General features: G+C 38.7%; 1 protein-coding gene across 1 annotated transcript in view; it reads right to left on the reverse strand.

Moving 5' to 3' along the window:
* Positions 1 to 3139: 3139 nt before the first annotated feature.
* The window catches only part of DBX2 (developing brain homeobox 2), a 30829-nt gene continuing 11015 nt past the window's right edge, over positions 3140 to 22953 (reverse strand). The window contains exons 2-4 of the mRNA XM_008704715.2: positions 20288 to 20383; positions 8555 to 8742; positions 3140 to 3486 (exon numbers count right to left, since the gene is read on the reverse strand). Of these exons, the coding sequence (XP_008702937.2) occupies positions 3157 to 3486; positions 8555 to 8742; positions 20288 to 20383 (614 nt within the window). The 3' untranslated portion in view covers positions 3140 to 3156. The remainder of the gene's footprint in view (positions 3487 to 8554; positions 8743 to 20287; positions 20384 to 22953) is intronic.

Genomic DNA, 22953 nt, shown 5'->3' on the forward strand with positions numbered 1-22953 from the left:
ATCCCCAGGGGGTGGAGTGGGAGGTGTGGCTGCTGAAGAGAATGTATGAAGAATATGCATAAACCTGAGCACATACCCAAAACTGGTGGGAAGGTATGGCATATTCATATGTCTGGATTTTTAAAGTTTGAGAACCACTGGACTAAGCAATTGTATTCCCCATTCAACCCAGTTCATCACTAAGAACATAGAACTGCCTTTTCAACATCAATGATCATGACCTTCACTGTCTCCAGACCCAGTGATCATTCCTAACCTGCTATATACTTCCAACCCTTTATATTTAGCTTTATAAAATATTTATTATTGTAAAATCTAGAGGATGGTGCTAACCATTTTTATTTCTCATCTACCTAAAGTCCATGTGACAATGTCTTCTAAAAATTTTAAAATACCTTCGCCTCCAGGCCTCTCTGGTTCTCGTGCTTACTAGAGCAGAATTTGCCTGGAAAGCAGACAACAAATACACTAATATGTGACCACATGGAGAAAAGAAATCTGCATCTAGAGAACAGAGGAAAATACACGTGTATGTATTTTAGGTGGAGACAGAGTTGGCAGAGTACAAATTAAGGGAGAAGGGAGACCCTTGTCAATTAGAATATCAAGCTCAGCAGTTCTCTCAACTAATTCAGGTAAGTAAATGCAAAGTGAAGGCACAACGGGCGTATGTATGTGCACCAAGTGTATGCGTTTGTGTGTGTTTCCTAAGTATCTCTAATATATTCATCAAAAGTGTACTTTTCCTAAGCCTTAAGGCATTCCCGAGTAGAAACCAATTAAAATATTTATTTGTATGTTTGAATATCAGGCCAACCGTACAGAAAAAAGGCTCTGCTGAGTCTCAGAGCTTGGGGTGAAAGTCTGGGGGAAGATCATTTAAGCACCAATTAGCCCACATCTAAAACCTGGCTTATCAGGTGGCCATGAAGCAGATTGCTCTCATTTGATCTTCAAGTTATTCTCAAGAAACATTAACCATAGATAAGCACTTCAAAATTTTTAGCAGTGAGTGATAAAAAAAAATACAGTTTCATTTCACTTAAACACTCCTATGGGACTATTTTCTACAGAGGCTTCATAATTGAAGGCTTTTGCAATTCTTTACTTTCCCTAAACTTCAAAGTTAATAGAGAAGAGAACACTAGAAAGAAAACCATTCCCCAAGTAAGAGATCATAAAGTACAATATGCTTCTGAATTTCTTTAATAAATCTGACTGCAATCCCCAAAACGTATGTCTTACAATGCATCCCATTGCTGGTGAATACATTCTACAGTGGTATGCACCCCCAGATGGTTTACCAAGATCTGAAACTTGATGGACAGGGTCCAAATCCCATTTATTAACTTCATGACCTTGGGCCACCACCCTAACCACTGCCTTACGCCCTCGTCTGGGTAACAGGAATCCTGACAGTAATAGTGCCTACCTCCTAGGGCTACTGTCATGAGGACCTCCATGAATTAATTCACCCTAAAGGCTTTTAGCACAGTCTCTGGTGCATAGAAAGGACCCAATAAATGCAGATGAGATTAACATTCTACCAAGAAAAAAAAAAAAACAATACTATAAATCATTTTAAGACAGGTTTTAAATTATAAATTGTTGTCAGCAGATTCCTGTTCCTCCTTCCCACAGAGACACTGAGACAAGCTTCTTCTGAGAGGACTTTTAAGTAAAACATCTCATGATAAAGACACAGGCTAGCATACCCCAATTCGAATCACGTTCAGACAAAATCATTTCCTGATGCTGACTAAAACTGTTATCTTCTGAGATATTACCTTCTCTAAACCCTACAGCGTCAAATTCTATAACTAGGATTGTAAGCAAATTAGAAGCCACTCTCTTTACGCAGCTTTCTCACTAACAAAATTTCACATCATGAACTTCTAATAATGTTTCTTGTCCACAGATTAATAATAACCTAGTTCAAAACCACATCATTTCCTTTTTCTGCCTCATTTCCTTCAAAGTGAAACATAATTTTTTCTTGGACCCGGAATAAAAATTTCTAGATTAACTAAGCAAATCGTTACCAGAAATGCAATTTTATAATACTACTATTTCAGGAACAACAAAACACACAAAACATCTGTGTGATGCCTGTTAATACATAAAAATAACCTAATATATATCATGTATACCACCTAAGTGGAAAATTGAGTCTATAACTAGAAGTGCAAACAGGTCCCATCAGGATTGTGTTTTGAAGTCCAGTTGGGAACATTTTTGGAACTGTGACACTTCTTTAGGTCTTGGCCGGAGGTCACAAACCGCTTGGCATAGATGTTTCATTTGCCCAACACAATATTTTTAAAATTATTAAACTCAAATATTTTTAGGTGGGCCACGCCCTTTATTTGCTGACAGGCCCTTAAAGGCATTTTTATTTTGCAAACCTTGATTAAGGCCCATCCTGACAGAGAAGAGATCAAAAGATAATCATTAGTTAAATGGGTACCTCCCTCAATGATGTCCTGATGAAGTCCAGAGACTTGGAAAATTAGGGTTCTAATAGTTTCATTCAGAAATTCTTCTAGTTTTCTTGTTGGATTACCTTTAAGTATATACTCTCAGTGTATGTATCTAACAGTGGCTCATTCGATTAGGGTAGCTGAGCTGAGTTGTTAAGGTTCATTTATAGCTGGAGACTGAAAGAAACCAGAAAATAGGGAATTTTTAAAAAACACATTGGACCAAAATCCAAACTTTACATTATTTTCAAAAAATTAGTAACATTCGGTCAATAGTTGGTTTTTCCTCATATAAAAGGAAATGAATTTGCTTGGTGCCATGTTTAAAGAGGAACTACTTCCTACTAATGTATTTCAATGAATATTCATATATATACACACGTAGAGACACACACATATATACACACATACTCAGGGCAGGGACTGAGCCGAGTATAACTCTCGTTCTTTTCAGTCCCTTCATACTTCCTGGGAGATTCTATTCCACTCACAAATTAAGCCTGAGTCTGGGAGCCAAACAAGAGGGCACTGGAGAGGGTTTCCTAAAGCATTAGTTCATGCATCACTCCAAAGGTATTATGTTCTAGGCACTGATGAGGTACAAGCTAGCTGGCTTTAGAGTCCGAATGTTATTAGTTAAGCATCCTTTTAAATTAACATTGAGGAAGGCTTCCATTCAGACCGTCCCAGTAAGTACACCCTTGTCTCCAGCTTCTTCAGGGCACAAATACAAGGCACCCTGCAGAGACTCTGCTTCTGGGGGCATGGCCCCTGAACTCTCTGGGATGAGTCTTTCTGAAGGTTCTGGCGAATTCTCCCTCCATCTTGGACTCGAGTGCTGCTGGGAGACTTCCCAGAGCGAAGGACATGGAGAAGGGAACCCCAGAGCGGACCGTGAGAGGGGATCCTCTTGAAGGCCTACTTCCTGGACACACCTGTTGGAAAGCACTTCCTTCTCTTTGGAATTCCGCCACTTCATTCTTCTGTTCTGAAACCAGATTTTCACCTATTGACAAAATAATTGGACAAAATGGTCACTTACTCCACATTACTTCACTTCAGCATTGTACACTGTAATGCCTTCTATGAAATACTTATGTGTGAGAGCCAGCCTAGCAAAGTCCTTACAGCTTTTCACTGGGCTCCTTCAAAAATATCTGAAAAATTACTTTAGTATAATATCCCCACACTGATGAAACAAAACAACTGCGATAAATGGGTTACATCCTGCACAGAGTCCGACATCTTTCAAAACTGATTTAACGCTCGACAGTTTAAAACATCATTTAGTTCATACTAAATTATTTATACAAAGGAAAGGCTATCGGCTAGTAATAGTGTTTACTTTGTGCCGGGTGTCAGGCCACACATGCTGTGTGGATTACATAATTCGTTCCTCACAATCACTGCAACAAGTCTTCATTTCACATGTATGAAAATTGAGGTTCAGAGTGCTAAACCGGTTCAAGGTCACTCAGCGAGTAAAATGGAAGCACTTAGAATAGAATCCATGACTGTCCCACTCCAGTGCCCAGGCTCTTATAACATTCAGATTTCATTAGGAACTTCTGGGAAACTAAATTAGGAATACATTTTAAAATGTTTTGATAAATTTCAGGCTTCTTTCGGTTTCCAAGTTTGATTACTCCTAGGATTTATCAAACTTGATGAATTGGGCTCAATAAATAACAATCAGTCGTAATTAATCCAAAAGCACTTATGATGGTGGTTTCTATTTGAGTCATACTTCCACCCCACCCCACCGGAGTCTGTCTTTACTACTAACTCCCCCTTTATCGACTGAGTATTACACTGCATCTTTATGTGAACAATTTAGTGGATTTCTATTTTTAAAACAAAAGATTAGAAAGTTCTTACTCTAAAAAATAATTATTAAAGTGTTACTAACCAAATGTTTCTCCCAATGAAGGAAAAATTTCTATCTGAGATAATCTTTCCAGATTGGCAAAACAATTTCTTCATTCTTTCAACTTGACTGGCAATTTCAAAATGGCTGCAGAGACCCTGACCCCAGGCAAGTGAGACTACAAGACTGCCATCTCAGTTACAATCCTGTGGTTAAGGCTTTTCATAAGAAAATAGTACTAATGTGTACATACCAGAGCATTTGGTTCTATTCACAAACTCATTTATTATTTGCAGTGGGCATTTACTCCTAGAAAGCCTGCCAAGTATTTCTAGTGGGTTTTCACTAAGACATTTTATTTGTGCCCATTGGTGGTTCTTGCCCTTCTCATCACATTCATTATTTTCTTCTTTCCTTAGCTTTTCTGTAGATCTAGAATTTTTTCTGAGTGGTATCTCAATGAAAAAAAAATCATGAAGAAAGTTTCTTCACAATCAACAGTATTGAGACAAATGTACCTATTTGAGGAAAACCATAAATTGAAAGTTCTACCTCTCAACAAATATAAAAACAAATTCCAAATGGATTAGACAGCTAAACACAAAAACAAAACTATAAAAGTTCTAGAAAAAAATATAAGACATTGTCATTATAGTCTTGGAGAGATGAATGTTTTTTTTAAGCATTGACATAAAACACTAAGACCACAAAAGAAAAAATAGAGCTGACAACATAAAAATGAGAAATTTCTGTATAAATAAAGACACCACAAACATATGAAAAAGCCACAAACCACCTAAGAGAATTAAAAGCAGAGACTTGAAGAGGTATTTGTATATCCATGTTCATAGCATTATTCACAATAGTCAAGAGATAGAAGCAACCAAAGCATCCACTGAATGGCTGAATGCATAAACAAAATATGGTACCTGCACACAATGGAATAGTATTCAGGGTTAAAAAGGAAGGAAATTCTGACACATGCTACAACGTGGATGAACCTTGAAGATATTATGCTAAGTGAAATAAACCAATCACAAAAGGACAAATACAAATGATTCCACTCATTTGAGGTACCTAGAACAGTCAAATTATAGAGACAGAAGGTAGTGGTTGCCAGAGACTGGGGGGAGGGAAGAATGGTGAGTCACCATTTAATGGATACAAAGTTTCAGTTTTACAAGATGAAAAGAGTTCTGGAGATGGATGGTAGCCGTGGTTGCTCAACAATGTGAATGTACTTACTGCCACTAAATTGTACCCTTAAAAAAGGTTTAAGTGGTAAATTTTATGTTACGTCTCTTTTACCACAATAAAAAAAAAAAACTCAAAGTTGAAGACTTTGCAATGGTTGGAACAGGAAAATGTTACTAGCTACAATATTCCAAATATTTTGATAACAGCTAAAATAACTGCTACAAATAATACGAATGGAACACTACACAGCAAAGAGCACAGAAGAGCGACTGCTACATGCAACCTCACGAATGAATCTCAAACATAATGTTAAGGAGAGAAGTCATATATACCAAAGAATTTGTACTGAATGATCCTGTTTATATAAACTACAAACATAGGCAAACCTAATCTATGCTGTTAGAAGTCAGGAAAGTGGGTGTTCTTGAAAGTAGGAGGTGGTAACCGGGAGGGAGTAAGCAGGGGGTTACTGGCCTGGTGATAAGGTCCTACTGCTTGATCTGTGTGTTGGTTATACAAGTGATTTGTAGTCTCCTTCAGAAAGTCAAGATATATGTGGAATATGATCCTGTTTTTATTTTAAAACATATATATATGCAATTCTGGGTCTCAATTCTAGGTCCCTATTATAAAATAGGAATAATCGAAGCGCCTACCTCATAGGGTCATTGTGAGGATAAATGACATCAAATGTTAAGGACATATGGTAGGCATGGTGCAAGTGCTTGTGTTACTGTATCTTTGTGCATATACAACACACATATACATTTACTTTAAAGATAATACATGGTACATCAAATAAATTTAAACAAGAGCCATTTATAAATGACAGTAATAACTAAGGAGCTGGGTTGGAAGAGGAGGAGATGAATTTAATTTTACCAATTTCCCCTTTGTTTGAATTTACCGTAATAAATACCATGTGTTAATTATGTAATTGGATGCATATGCAAATAAGAAAATGTGAAATTACTTTTGAGATGTTTACCAAATTTAATAACATAAAAAGTATTCATTCCTCAAGGCACTTGAATTTTAAAAACAATACAATCAACTATGTAAAACTAGGCACCTGTGAATACAGACAGGAAGATAACATACAAAACTGGAAAATTGTTTTCTTAGAATGGATAGATTATGGTCATCCCCTCATACATGTTTTCTAATATGCTTGTCGCATTCTCCTTCCAATAATCTATTTTTAAGAAGATGATATGTACTATCAAAGACGTTCACACTGTGTCAGCACTGTCAGATCAAACCTAGCCACCTTTTCTCTTTTAACACCTATTTCAGGTTCTGACTCAACCAGAGGCCCCTTACAACCTCCCAAACCTACACATTTTCTCCCCTCCAACTCTGGAGGGGTTTTTTGTTCGTTGTTTGTTTGTTTGTTTGTTTGTTTTTATCCACACCAGTGAGATGCAGACCAGTCCTACTGAGCTCCTGGGCATCCTTAGTCAGGCCCAACAATTCCTTTAAGGATGAACCACTTCCCTCACTAGACTCCCCAGGGGTATAAGGACAGTCATGGAGATTAACATAAATCTCCAGAGAGGTACATAACTTTGAGGACCACTGATCTAGCTCCTTTATTTGGCAGTATATCTAATCTACCAGGTGATGTCACCTACGTTATTGTGTTATATTATTATCTAACCATTCATGAGCTTCTGCTTTGTTCTCCCAGTTGCTCATATAAATTCCTGGGTGCAGAGTGTATCTTTATCAGTACTTAATCAACACTCCCTCCTACCGCCTACTTATTAGCACAGTCTTGCACACAACAGACCGTCAAGATATAGCTGATTTACCTATCATATATGCAAAATTGTTTTGCCACATAGATAGAATTCCTATATTTGTCCCTGTTTTTTACATGAGGAACTGAGGCACAGAGTGATCAATTAAGGTTAGGGACTCCTTAGTACCACACAATGAGGAAAGCACAGACTGGCTGATGTAGGCCAATTACCCTCTACCACACTATGTACTGCTTCCTACAACTAGAAAAAGATGGGGGTGGGGGGGGCGGATCACTTCCCTAGGGAAAGGAAGCAAGGTTAAGGAGAGCTTCATCCAAAAATAACTGGTTTAATAAAATCCAAAGTTAGAAACCAGGTCATTGTATTGAGCGAAGAACAGTAGAGCATGGTAGTTACACAGAGCCTCTGTAGCCCTTCAATGCCTTTATGCTAACTCAAAAAATCCAGGTCGATGTAGCCTTGCACCAGGAAAGCCAGTTTGGCAGGCAGAGCACCTGCTATATGTCAGTTGCTGCCGTCCCTCTTAGCCCTTGTGCAGTGCATATCCTGCACAACGATACATGACAGCTCCAGGTTAAGTAGAACACAAACTCCAGAGTCAGGTTGCCTGGGGTGAGAGCCCAGTTCCAAAGCAGCTTCACCACATGACAGCAGACCCATGTTTACTTCTCTACACTTTCTCATCTAGAAAATGAGGATGATTATAGCACTTATTTTATATGGTGATTATAAAACGATTAGTCGTAAAATACAAGTCCCTTAATGTATAAGAAGGTTTGTAGGTGTTGCAAATGTGAAACTACTTTACCGTACTTGACATAAGCCCAGAGTGCAGAGTAATGAAATCTATTTAAAGGTATTTATGAGTCACACATTTATGACTGGATTTTGGATTGGAAATGAAGAACAAGACAGGAAAATTGGTTCCTGCTTTTGTAGATTATGTAGTCTACTTCTCTGAAACCACAGCAAACAATTAATGATGTAAATGTCACATCCTCGGTGGTTCTCTTCATTTGGGAAGAATTAATCATGCAAAAACCTAGACCTCTCCGCAAAAGGACTTATTTTCAAATAGGAATTGTGACATATATTTCCACCCTCTCAACAATTGTAAAAATCACTTCAATAACATTTTAGGGTCTAGCACCATACCTAGTACAACAGACATTTGCCAAATGCATGGATTTCATTGCAGTCCTTCAGAAATCAGGAGTAGTGGACACCCTCCTACTCATTAGTACCTGTGATTCCTTTAGTCCCAAGCTGAGGGCAAGTTTCTTTCGGTCTGTTTTGCTGATATATTTCTGCTTCTGAAACATTTTCTCCAGAGCCTTTCTCTGATCCTCAGAAAAAACAGCTCTTCTTAAAATACCCCTCCGAGCTTTAGAGTTGGAGTCCTGGGTCAGGAGAGGCAGCACGCTCTCTTCTCCTAGAGGGGGAAGACAGGTACAAAAGCCCAGTTAGCCTTAGCGAGGAGAAGTCAGTCTGCCTTTCCCAGAACAGTATCCTCCTTCTCTGTACTGTGGCCAAATCATCTCATCTCTGAACTCTGCACACTTAGAGCAATGCTTCTTCCATGGTTTTCATCATGGGCTCCATTGAGAACATGATAAATACTCTTTGTTTCCCAATGAGAAAAAGTACATATGCTCACCCTCCCAATTGGGGTGCCATGTTAGAAAGTCCATGGTCACAGGTTACAAAGCTCAAATGCAGAACAAACAGTAGGTGGTTTACACACTCCATTTTTCTCTAATTCTTCATTTATTTATTCATTTGTTTTTTTCTCTCAACGAAGTTTTGAACACTTACCATATGCCAGGCACTTTGCTCAATGTTACACATGGAGATACAAGAAAAATGTGTTTTATTGTACGCATGACCCATAAGATTTAGTGGAAGGCATTTACTGAAGTAGCATCACAAGTGTGAGGATGTATTCCAAAGGAGGCTGCTCTGGGCACACAAAACAAGGATCTGACCTTAATCTGGGATTCCAGGGAAAGCCTATAGGAGTCAGAGATGTTCAATCTGAGAAGGGAAGTTTGGAAGATCCCCAACCACTACCACTCCCCAGTCCGGCGGATCATCAGCTCCTTCAGGTCAGAGATATTTATTTCTTTTTCTGCCTTCTGTGGCTAGCACAACTGGTTCCCACCCTCTAAGAATTTCATTCATCATTCATTCGTTCATTCATTCATTCACCTTCCCAATTGTGGTAGGAAGAATAATGGCCTTCCCAAAGATGCCTATGTGAATATGTTCCCCAGAACCTAGAAATACATTATATGACATGACAAAGGGGAATTAAGGTTGCAAATGGCATTACAGCTGCTAACCAGCTGACACTGAGATTAGAAGAGTATCCTGGGGTACCCAGGTGGGTCCAATGTAATCACAAGGGTCTTTATGAGTGGAAAAGGGAGGGAAAAAAGGAAGTCATAAAGAGAGAGATTTACTTTCTGTAATGCTACACTTCTTGTTTTGAGGATGAAGGAAGGGGCTACAAACCAAGAAATGCAGGCGGCCACTAGATACTGGGAAAGGCAAGAAACAAATTCTTCCCTAGAGCCTCCAGAAGGAACCCGGCCTTGCTGACACCTTGATTTTAGTACAGTGAGACCCATTTCAGGCTCTGACCCCCATAACTGTAAGATAATAAGCTTGTATTAAGACAGTAGGTTTGTGGAAATTTGTTACAGCAGCAAGAGGACACTCATACCTGGTATCAGGCTAACTGAGCTTATTTGAGGAAACCAGACCAACAGCACATGGTCCCTGCCCTCAATGAGCTCACATTCTCATGGGAGGACTGACATGAAGATCACAGTGGAACATAGGCACCAGGGGAACAGGGACACCAGTTTATGGCTGTAGCTGGTATGCATTTTGGTGCTTAATAATTATTTCTAAATAAAAAAGCCAATTAATGTCTCAAGCACTATAATAGAATGATCTATGAAATGCTCTGACATCACAAAGGAGGAAGGAAGTAATTCAGAGAAAACAGGTTGAGCCAAGTCTAGAAGACAAATCCAGGTCAAGAGAGAAAAAACCAAGGCCAATCTAGGCAAAGTGACTAGCACGTCTAGAAGCACTAAGGCACACCTATAAATATGGAGAACAAACTGATGGTTGCCAAACGTGAGGGGGGGTGAAGGATGGGGCACAAAATGAGTGGAGGGGAGTGTGAGATACAGGCTTCCAGTTATGGAATGAATAAATTATGGGAATAAAAGACAGCATGAAGAATGTAGCCAACAATACTGTTAAGAGTGATGTATCAGGACAGAAGGTAGCTACACTTGTGGTGAGCACAGCATAACATACAGACTTGCTGAATCACTACATTACACACCTGAAATTAATGTAACCTTGTGTGTCAACAATACTCAACACTTTTTTTAAAAAGCACTAAGGCATGAAGGAATAAAATTTATTGCAGGAAAATTAAGCAGTCTGCAAGGCTGGGAAGGGCATGAAGCGGAGGGGGCAAGCTGGCAACCATATCCGAAGCAGATGGGCTTTGTTTGGTCTTAGAATTCTGATGTAGTTGTTCACATTTAATAATTAGAGGAGATTTCATGTGAAGTCCAGGTTTCTGACACTTCTTCAAAGGTAACCACACTAGGCTCATCTTCCTAGAAAGCAAAGAGCTACCAGAGTGAGTAGCAGGTGCCTTCTTTTGATGGAATGTGTGACCCCCAGTTTGCCACAGCCTCACCTAGTTTGCTTTTTACCTGCCAGGCTCTTGAAGACATTTGGACTTTGACAGATTATAGAGTGGAACAGAGCCAGATCATAGAGTACTACCAGAGTTTGGGACTTTATCCAATAGTAGTGAAGATCAGTAGCGATGTATAATCAGGGTGTGACATGATAATAAACACACACGGAGTGCTGTGTACCATTATACTTACTCTGTGTTAAGCCACTTACATGCATTAATTCATTTCCTCCTGCCCAGCCTATGCCCCAAATGTTATACTATTATTCTCCCCACTTTACAGATGAATAAAATGAAGATTAGGTAGCTTAAGAAACTTTGTACAAGGGTGCATGACTACGGTGCCAAACCCAGGACAACTAATTTCAAAACAAATGCTCCTCACACTATACAATATATTCCAACCCAATCTGACTTGTATTTTAGGGAAAAAATGTCAACAAATGAATAAATCTTGTCAAATATACTTCTGTAATATGACGGCTTCCTTTCCTACTTGTCTAAAAGACTGCAGATTATCTCCCGGCGAGTCTCTCAGCCCTGGCTTACATCTCACTTTTTCATCCTCGCATTGCAAGAACCGGCCCCTCCCTCTTTCCTTCCAGCTCGGTAACATTTGTGTCTCCTCAAAAATGCCACAGCTCCTGGGATGTAATCAAGCCTAATTCTTTACAAAGGTCTAGTTTATTGTGCTCTTTCCGTTCATCATAGGAGATTCTGGTTAATTCTCTATCTACACCATCTTTTTGTGTGTGTGCCTGTCACATGCCAAGGCCATACCCTGAAGTCACATTTTGGCAACTGGATTCACTACTTCTTTATCGAAGATTTAAGTAGTTTTATAAAATATTGGTCAATAATAAAAAATATTCTAAGTATCTCAATATGTTCTTTATCTAAATGCTCTTCTTCTCTGGACTTTCCTTGGTGTAGAGGCTGTGGAACTGTGCCTTCTGCGTTAGTTCCGAGATTCATCTCTTGGGGTGCTACCTCTCCAGGACGGCTAGGACAAAGGAGTTTGGAATGTGTAATACGAGGACAGGGTTTGGATCCTGGCACTTACCTGTATGACTTCAAGCAAGTTACTCAGCCTTTTTCAGCTTATCTTACAGGGTTGCTCTAAGGATTTGATGACCTAACACAAGAAAATTTCAGTGGCTAGCCCACAGTAAGGACCCCATGAATCTATCTAGTCCTGCTTGTTGGATTTCATTTGATTCTTTAAAGAACCATACGCCACAGATACCTCCGTACAGACGAAGAAGTATGCAGGGCTGTTAAGGTCCAAAGCCACACCAAGAACACAGAGCTCAGCTGGTAGCAGGACCTTCTGAATCCAAATCTTTGGCTCCTTCCTCTGTGCCACGCTGTTTCTTTACTCAGATGTCACACATCAGAATGAAAGGGAAGAAACACTTATAAACACAGGGAGAGCTCCTGTCTGTGACCACAGGCTTCTGCAGCCTGTCCTAGACCAGTGTGTAAGCCTGGTCTACAGGGTGTCTCCTGTACAGCCTGGTAACTGTGTCTTCAAATTCCAGCATGCCCTATTACTTCATATTTTGATTCCAGCATTTTTCATTCATAACTGTATATAGTCTATCATTAGTATAGCCATATGTATTAAAAATTAAAAATTAAAAAGAAACCTAAATACCCAAAGGTAAAGAAATGTGTAAGGACATGATGCTATATCCCCTTGGTGAAATTTTAAAGGACCATTAAAGACGAGAACTATGAAGACCCGGCAGCAGCAGAGAAAATACGCTGAACTGAGTATGATAAATAAGACACATACTATGTTTACAACTAAGTAAAAATGCAGAGAAAAGAGAATAGGCAAAAATAAACATAAAATAGCCTACTATAAAGTTGTGGACAAATAATTCATCTCTATTCTGTATTTTAAAGTCTGGTCCTACTTTCTAAGAAACGCAAGCAAACATGGTAGCAACCTTTTTGGGAATAATCTGGTGGAGTGACTGAGGTGTAGCTGAGTAACTGAAGATGGTGCCAATCCACCTTTCAGGTGCTCACAGTTGATAAGGAGAGGTTCGAGAAGTATACAGCCAGCCACATCACAGTGAGATAAATAACTGCAGACCACGGCAGAAAAGTATTTCAGAACCAGATAAGAAGCCACTTAGTCTTGGAGGCCAGCAGAGTAAGTCCTGAGAGAGAAGAAAAGCTAGAATAGCAATTTCTCTTACGGGCAATCTAGACAAAGGCAGGCAGAGCAGAGGGGTTAACATGTGCAGGCCTATGAGTGGAGTGAGGACGTGGGCAGAACACGGTGGGCCTGGAATCACACAGCTTGGTATTTCCAGATTGCTGGGTATGAGTGGCAAGAACTGAAAAGGTACATTAAGGCCAGGGGGTGACTGAAACCAGTTCAGGTCATAACTTGCCCTAGAGGAAAGCCTTTTGAGGAGGACCTGACCAACACAGCATGGCCGAAAGGCCAGTGTTTTCCATTAATAAAACTTTTTATATCGATGTAGAAATGCACAGCAAATTTATGAATCTACAAACCTCATTTAAAAAAATCTACACATGTTTTTTCTAAGTAGAGACTTTATAAGTAGGGAGCATGATTCTACTCATCTTAGCCCCTTCTTCACCAAGACCTACAAGTTCAAGTAAAACAATGGGGTAACACTTTTAAAGATCCCTAAAACTTTTAATAGACACTCACAGGTTTTCCTATGGAGCTACTTTTAAGTAAGGAGAAAGAAGGTTCCCATCAAGGGAAGCTACAAACAAATTAGTCTCACCAACGTGGTAAATACTAACATATTGAAAGTCGTGGACCCAAAGCAGACCTCAATCTCTGAAAGAGAGACCTGGAATGGTTATGATGGTCAAAGGGTTAACTCCTGGGTCTGGCCCTCAGATTTCAGTGCCTGAAAATGAACACGGATATGACTAATGACAAGCAAAAGAATATGGCAAAGATAAAGACTATGATATTATTCTTTTCTTTGCTAGCTACCCAGTTCCTCTTAGCACTGCTCTTAATACACAGATCATGCTAGTTTTTCTAAGGTTCCTAAGAGAAGGATATTACAAGATGCTACTTGTACTTTAATGCTCCTTTCCATCTCTCCCCACAGTCTTTTATCTCTGGATCTAACCATAAGCCACACTGAAGGGGCACCTGGGTGGCTCAGTCCATTAAGCGTCTTCTGACCTGATTTTTGGCTCAGGTTGTGATCTCAGGGTCCTGGGATTGAGACACACGTCAGGCTCTAGGGCTCGAGAGGGAGTCTGCTTGAGAATTCTCTCGCTCTCCCTCTGCCACTTTCTCTGCTCATGTGCTCTCTCTCCCTCTCTCTCCCTCTCTCTCTCTCAAATAAATATATATTTTTTAAAAAGCACGCTGAGGAACCTACACCACTTCCATACCTTCTAAATCTAATATGTGTTCACATTTACACCTGCAAAACAAAGATATGGACTTCAAGAACTTGTTGGTGACTCAAAATTCTCTCAGAAACTACTACGAAGTTATAAGCAACAAACACCTCTGACTATGCTTAAACTCATGACAAACGTCTGACTTGCACAGAAACTTCTAGGTGACAAAAAATAAATGAGTAATGTAAAAAATAAAAACAAACAGATACAGAATTTAAGACATGTAGAAAAGAGGCTTTAAAAGCCAGGGCCACCCATTCAAGGTGCTACAGGCTCTACCAACTTGGGAGTATTATGATGATGATGATGATGATGATGATGATGATGATGATGACAACGACGACTTTGTACCATGGCTTCCATATATATGGGGCTCAACACGTGTTACCGTATGTGGCCACTACATGCAGCATGTCATGTCATCTTTACAACAATCCCCAAAGGGAGGAACTATCACCTCCATTTTCCATAGGAAAAAACTAAGCCTCCAAAAAGTGAAGTTGTGCCCTTGAGGTCACATTATCAAAGAAGAGTGAGGCCAATCAATGCTCTTTATAATTATACCAAAGACTGTCAAAGTTCTAAGTGGGCAGACAAAGAGGTCAGAAGGTGGGAAGAGTCATATTAAAGTGGCAGAGTGACCGAGGATAAAAAAAGTTTCAAAGGCATGATTCCCTGGGTCCTGAGATGGCCCCATGCACCATCCTCCAGGAAACCCCTGTGTGTAATGGGGCTGGTGAAGGGCAGTCCAACTGGAGGTGTGCGTGTACAAATGACACTGTTGGGGAGGAGAAGTGGGGAGCAACAGAGAAACAGAACATAAGATAAACTAATGGAATCCTTCATATTTTCACGTGTGAGGACATAGCATGTGTTTGTGTATGTGTTTATTTTATATAATTCCTGTGGATCTGAGGTGTGGAGAGAGAAGATATTGAACTTCCCTGGCTTGCCCCATTTAAACTAGAAGTCTACTTTCCATTCTCTATATAATCTAGTATTTGAGAATGTTATAATACTTCATTATCATATATTATAACCATACTTTCCCTAATATTAAGCCCAAATTCAATTTCCATTAAACTCCACTTGTTGGCTCCAATTATATCTTTTACACCTATACTGAATGCAGTAGATCTAATCTGAAGATAACGCTCAGGTTCTCCATATTATTTCTCTTCTCCAGGCCAAACATACTTAATCACTTTAAAAAATTCAAGACCAGGCATAGAGATCCTTCACCGTTTTAGTTCCTGACTACTTCCTGACCTGGTTTTTATATGCAAATGTGCTCACTGTGCCTTTTAAAGTGGGGCTCCAGAACTGAACAGGTGTAGACTGTCTGACCATTACAGAGGCTAGGAGGACTATTATCTCCCTTTTTCTGGGTACTGTATTTCTAAAAGCCTAACCCAACATCCCATATCATTCTGTAGAAACATACTGAGCTAAGAGCACAACCCTTTTCTTCTTTGCTCTGTTCAGCCAATTCTCTCCCTCCTCTATTCTGTATTTGTGCACTTGTTATGGGGAATCTCAAATCAGGACTTTATCAGCTGCCCCATTAGATGCACATTATGTTCAGGCGAGGGATGTAGACAAGATCAGGAACAAGCACCCTATATCACTAAGTAGCTCTGCTTCCCATCCCCCAGCCTCCACTACTTATGAACACATTTGTAGAGAAAGGGAGCTCCTTTCCTGGAAAGTTACTGAAATATGTTCACTGCCTCTGCAGAACTGTTGAATAGAGCCATCAACTTGGAAAATCTATTGTCTTTGAATCTCTGATTCCTTTACACATTCTTCCTGGTTGACTGAGTGTCATTTATCTCTGGAACACCCCTCCCTTCACTATTGAGAAGTCAAAACCTATATTCAACCTACTGCACAAACCTGATTATGTTTTCAACAAAATAATCATGCTTCTTTCTCTATTAGCACAAAATGCTCCAGCCCTCTGAAGATCTTAGAGTGCTAACGATAAATCCTTACAGAAGGACTGCCGTAGGTCTTGTCGGTTTTCTTAGGGCACGCAGCACTCCAGCTGAGAACAGCGAAAGGGAACACAGCCAGGTCAGGTGGCAAGAATACTAATCAGAGCGTTGCCCATCTTTGATAGCGATACTCACCAGACCAACTTACATTCTCAGCGATAAAAGTAATAGCCCTTCCCTGCTGCCTTCAATAAAATCCTCAATCCAAATTTGGAGAGTACATTATGTTCTTCCAAGTTTTAGCCAGAGTAACATGATCGTAAGATGTAGAATATAAGTTCATCTCCCAAGGAAAATGCAGAGCAGTTTGTCCCAGAAGAATATTTCCGTGCTCATATTTTCACAACGTTGCTCCAAATTTAAACTTTATCTTTCAATGCATAAAAGTTTTGAAAGATCACATTCAAGTTGGGTACTCAAAGACAAAATGAAATAATTATCTGATTAATTCAATTAGCCATTCTACATAATTAAGACTTCTGTACCTCTTCAGGTTGTTGTTGTGTTTGTTTTTTTTTTAAGGTCATTCTACAGATGATTTCCACAACTTTCCATTTCATCTTAGCTGAGAAATGTGTGATTTTAAAAAGAACTTTATGGATGTAATATCAAAGATTTTCCTTCCACTGCTTTGGGGGAGGGGAGAACTTTTACCACTGCCTTTTAATTTTCCCCCCACTGTCAAGGTTGTGCTTAAAGAGCCTATTAAACCATTTATTATATGTGAGAAGGGCACTGGAAGAATGATTGTTTCCACATTGCAACAAGTTAATCATAAATCTAAAAGGTTAACAAGAAAAATGAAATAAATTTTATACAAGTGAATCATGTTAAAAGAGTCAAAATGATATTTTACTTGCTAGTTATGAACTTGTTGATCTGATCCTATGCTTTGAAAAGAGGGAACTCAATATTGTGAAACAATGATGAGGACCACAGATTTCATTGCTTATTAAAATGTTTAGTATAAACCTTGGTTTTGGCTTCCACACATGTCAGCACATTTTGGCTGAAATTTAATACAAGATTACTTGGACAGTTCATTTTCCTTCTTCTGTGCGATGGAAAAAAAATTTTAATGCTTGGGCATAAAAACTGTTCTTATTATTAAAGAAAGAAGAAAAAAAAGAAAACCTAGTAAATACCTTAAATAAAAAAGAGTACTGTGCAGATGCAGGCCTTATTAACGTTCCTTGGTATCATGGTTATTTATGTAAAATTCCTTATTGACAGCATAAATCCACCATTTCATTATTATTTGCTGCTAATACGATGACCATTACAAACAAAAAAATTAAAAATTCATTTCAGATTTATAACTAATGAGACACCAAAGTTTATTAAAAACACTTGCGGCATCTCTAAAGTGTTTTAAAATGCCAGAAATGGAGACAAACCAAGCACAGTGTTCTCTATGCTTGACTGGAGCTGCTCTGATTTACCCCTTGTATGTTTCACTAAATAAAAAAAACATAAACATGGGACTTTATAAGCCTCTAGGGAGAGACATCACAATTTACAGTGGTTATGCCAAAGGCATAAAGTGGGAAGAACTGAGAGGCAAATGGAGGAAAATGAGTCTTGCTTAAATTTTTAAAGCAACTGAAAAGATGAAGTTCTCTAGGAAATGTCTTTAGAATTCCCTTTTTTTTTAAAAAAAAGATTTTATTTATTTATTCGACAGAGAGACAGCCAGCGAGAGAGGGAACAAAAGCAGGGGGAGTGGGAGAGGAAGAAGCAGGCTCATAGTGGAGGAGCCTGATGTGGGGCTCGATCCCATAACGCTGGGATCATGCCCTGAGCCAAAGACAGACGCTTAACCGCTGTGCCACCCAGGCGCCCTAGAATTCCTTTTATGTGCTCTATTGATCAAACTGTCCCAGGTATTAGTGTACTTTTAGGGCTTAGAGACTCTTACAAAAGCACTGCTATAAAATGAGTAAACATACAGACGCACATATACATGAATGTCCGCCTGTTGCATGGGATTTTCTGTCCGTTTCCACTTACCTGACCTCCACTGCCAGAGGTTCTCTAAAATGGAAGTCCAGTATTCTTTCAAGGTTGAGGAACAGAAACTAGGTGTGGGATCTCTTTCAATCTCTATCCTGGGGATGCAACCCCAAAGATTTAATTCCAGAGACGCCACTCTGCCGTAGTATCAGCTATCTGGGACTTAAGTCTCCCCTCCAGCAGCCTTTTCCTGATACTCTCATCTATGGTGACAAATGTGTCCTTAATTTGCACAACACTTTTCAATTGCCCTCATAGGAGACCACCTTGAAGGAGCGAGTAAAGGGTTTAGTCATGGTTTCTATTTTTCTGTTTGAATCAATACATTCTAGTTAAATGGACAATTAATAGGTCACTTCCAAAATAGTGGTGTATCGGTCCTGGTTAATAAACAATCCCCAGAGTTGATAATGGGCCTATGTATTCAGCGAGTCCTGTATACACTCAGCTCATCCACTAAATCCCTTTTCAGGTGGACAGGGTTATATGGGAAGATGAGCTGGAATGAGTCTATAAAAGTCAGTTTCATTCACTGCTTTATTTTTCAGTCAAGTGCTTTAAATGGTGTCCAGAAATTCACTCGGAATGTGAGACAGGAGAAAAGATGGACACACAGAGCCTTGCTTTATGACCATACAAAAGGGCAACTGACCCTTGCCCGAGGCTTTTCCATGTGAAATGGCTCCGAAAGTTCATCTGCACAGTGAAAAATCGTGGTGAGGTCGCGTGTGGATGAGTCAAGTGAAAGTGACAATTGGTCACGGGTCTGTCACCCATTGTGGCTGGGTCCAGGCCATGTAAAGTGCTCTGTGGGAAAGTATCGGCCCCCTAAAGAGACGCTCAGAGGCCCGCAGCTCATTAAACGGCCAGCATTTGCTGCCTCACTTGTCAGGAGTCAGTCTGTTGAGCAACTGCTCTCCTGTAACGTTCATAAAACACATGAACAGAGAGGCAGCAGGGACCTGAATTCAACCCTGATAGAGCTCTGTCCTTCAGCCTGACTCAACGCCGATTTCACTTTTCACCTGACAGAGGGGTTAACCTGAATAAATGCTTTCTCTTGGGCAGCGGAAATAAATGCACCCCCTTTCTGGACTTCTTTTTCATAAACTCAGATTCTCTGCCTACAAATCCTTATTTGACCTAGAAATCTCGAGATCAAGATGAACTTAATTTCTTCTTAGTTCGACATGTTTTCTTTGGGTACGTGTGTGTGTGTGTGCACGCACGCTTGAAAGTTTTCCAAAGTTGTCGTTCTCACTTCACCCCTGGACACGGTTTACATTTTGTAATGTTCAAGGAAAAGTTCTCTTGAAAATATTTCCTACAACTCTGGTTGGTTTTCTTCAAGATCATAAAGAGGAGGTATTTGTCTCCTTTTACAACCTGGACAATTTTAATTATTTTCCATGGACACCCAGTGACTTTCGTGTCACATCTTAAGCTGAAAGGAAATTTTACACAGCACAATTTCTTAGCCTTCCTTCCTTTCTTTTTTCTTCTCTAAATGAGTATTGCTACACGTTTCAGAAAGAGCCAAACTGGTCCCTCTGAGATCTTTTATATCAAATGGAAAACAAGTCGCTTTCCTTGGTGTGTCAGCCCTGGGTTTCAATGCCATTAGAAACTGCTCACAATTGCTCAGTGTGCTGAGGTCTGATAAATCTCTGGAAACCTCCTGAATAGGATCGCTGTGATTTTTTAGTGAGGATTTAGCTCCTTCCCATTGCATTGCCAATTAGTTTTCCAGAGCACATTAAATCCTGCTGCTTTGGTTTACAGAATAACTGAGGCATTGCTGATGAAGCATAAAAACTTACTTGCAAAAGCAGTGGGGGATGCAGGGCGCCGACAGGACCCACCACAGCATGCCGAGTAGAATGGCGGGGCGCTCAGGAAAAAAGGTTTGGAAGACGCTGCGGAGAAAGCATTGATCTCATTGATGAGCCATTTCTTTTAGACAATATTCAAAATTCCAGTTTCCCGAAAGTCACTGAGAAAAACACTTCATTTTCTGAGACTTTACTTAGCTAGTCAAAACCTTTACTGAAATCGAAGTCATTCTAAAGTAGCCTTTATCTGTCAAGGAGATTGCCAGATAGTTTAATCAAGATTTGGAAGATATGTTGAACTCAGTGGATCAAAACCAAACTTAATTTTCTGTGTGGTCATAAACATACATCGCATGTATTCCTTTATTTAAAATATCCCAGAGCAACACTGTCCAAGAGAATGATCTGTGGTGATGAAATGTCCTTTATCTCCACTGTCCACTTGAAAATAAATATTTTTATTACTCTCTCTACATATTCAATGGCAACGTTTTTCTTATCTAAATCATATCTAGTATTATTTTGATATGTATACATACATTTTTCAAGAACACAGTAATTTCAGACTGTTATTTTAACCAATTGATAAGCATGTGTTTATTTTTGCCAATATTTTTGAAGGATATATCAAAAATAAGTGTATTGCCCAATAAGAATTTAGGTTCTCAATGCCTTCAAATTGCAAATTAACCATAAATCATAATATAATGGAAAGTTGCCAATATTAATGTTCTCAGTTTTTTAATATCCAAATCTTCAAATAATAAAATATTTGTCTTAATGATATTTTGAGGCATACACAGATGGCTCAGTCAGTGGAGCGTACAACTCCTGATCTTGAGCTTGTAAGTTTGAGCCCCACATTGGGTATAGAGATTACTTAAAAATAAAATCTTTTAAAAAGTGATATTTTGAAAATATAGCCACTAAGCAAAGTATGAAAAGGAAATCCATTTTGGCATTCAAAAGTACTATAAAACTTCAAAAAAAAATTTTTTTAAGTAGGCTCCACGTCCAATGTGGGGCTTGAACTCCTGACCCTGAGATCGAGCATTGCACGCTCCACCGAATGAGCCACCCACGCAGCCTATAAAACTTTTATAAAATTTCATTGCTATCCTGTTATTCTAATATGGACTATAAAACCATAATGATAAATCATTCATTTTAATTTAACATCTTATATTACAAGAAAATGGCATTATTTAGGCAGAGTTACATTTTCCATTATTCTCGTACTATATGAAGTACTTTGAAAAATAAATATCTATTTTTATGTATAAAAGTTGTCACATTATGTTTACTCTCAAGCATTTCTGTTAACTTATTTCACCTCCAAAATAAACTCTCTAGAGGTAATTAAGTTATGGCTATTGTGCTGTTTGGCACAAAATGCAATGCTGCGTTTACATACATACAATGAAACGTTTATCACGATAGCTGGAAAAACACACATAAAAGAAATATTTTTACTTTATAATATAAAGTGTAGAAAATAAGTATACTAGTGATTGTATTACAATAACAATGCAAAATATGTACAAATAACAAATTTTACTCTTCTAGCCAAAATGTTTCTCAGTCTAACCCTATGGCCCTAAAAACAGAAAGATAAAAGATGAAAAAAAAAATGAGTGGTTCATTTGAGACAAGTGATCAATTAAATTCATTTGTGAAAAATGAAGTTTTGAGATATATGATCTTAGTGTTAAGTTTAACCATAGAAAGTTTTCACTGAATAGTTTGTTATATTACTATATATTATCTTCATAGAGTAAAGTTGAAATCAAAATGACATATTACCTACAGTAATAAACTCTTGTAAAACATGTTACATGACCAGGCTTCGGGTTCTATTGTGCAGAATTTCTTCGCCATTTTAAATCATCTCTTTGACATACATATATTTACACAGATTAGTTGATTCCTGATTTCCATACATAAATACACCTTGTTTAAGCTGGCTTATGTGAAAATTGCTGTGAAATTCCAATTAAGTGCTCCATTTTTTTTTTTAACATGTGCCTACTTTGACATAAGTCAAATGCTAACCTAGCTGAGCATGTGATTGCAGGGGTGTCGAACAGTACGAGGAAATAACCATTTAAAACAATGAAATACAAAACAAAGAAAAATAAAATAAACAATGAAACGCATTTAAAAATATATATTACACTTTTAAATTTTTGTAAACCACATGCTTTTTAAAGTAATGAGCAAAAAAGGAACCTCAGTTGTGATAAAAACAAAGTAACAAGTTGTCAGACCTGATAAACCTTTCGCAAGCCATTAAGAACGACTCTGAAGATGCTCTGAAAAAGGCAGAAAACAAGAAAACTTCATCCCAGATGATAACGTATTTCAAAGTCCATCAATGCAATCGAGATGCAGTCACTTTATCCCTGATCATATTGGGAATAATTCGTCATGGGCTCACTGAACAATATTGATGACAATAATATTTAAGGAGTGCTTACTATACGCCGGGCACTGCACTGGCTATGAATTCAACACATGCTATCTCATTCATTCATTAGCATTCAGCCTCGAATGGGTATGCATCTGGAATGTGATGAGGACGCTTTTCAGCAAATTTTTTAAAAAAGGACAAGAGAAACATAAATATTTTAGCATAATATTTAGTAATTAGCCAG

This window comes from Ursus maritimus, unplaced genomic scaffold (genome assembly GCF_017311325.1).
Source record: "Ursus maritimus isolate PB19 unplaced genomic scaffold, ASM1731132v1 scaffold_26, whole genome shotgun sequence".
NCBI classification, from domain to species: domain Eukaryota; kingdom Metazoa; phylum Chordata; class Mammalia; order Carnivora; family Ursidae; genus Ursus; species Ursus maritimus.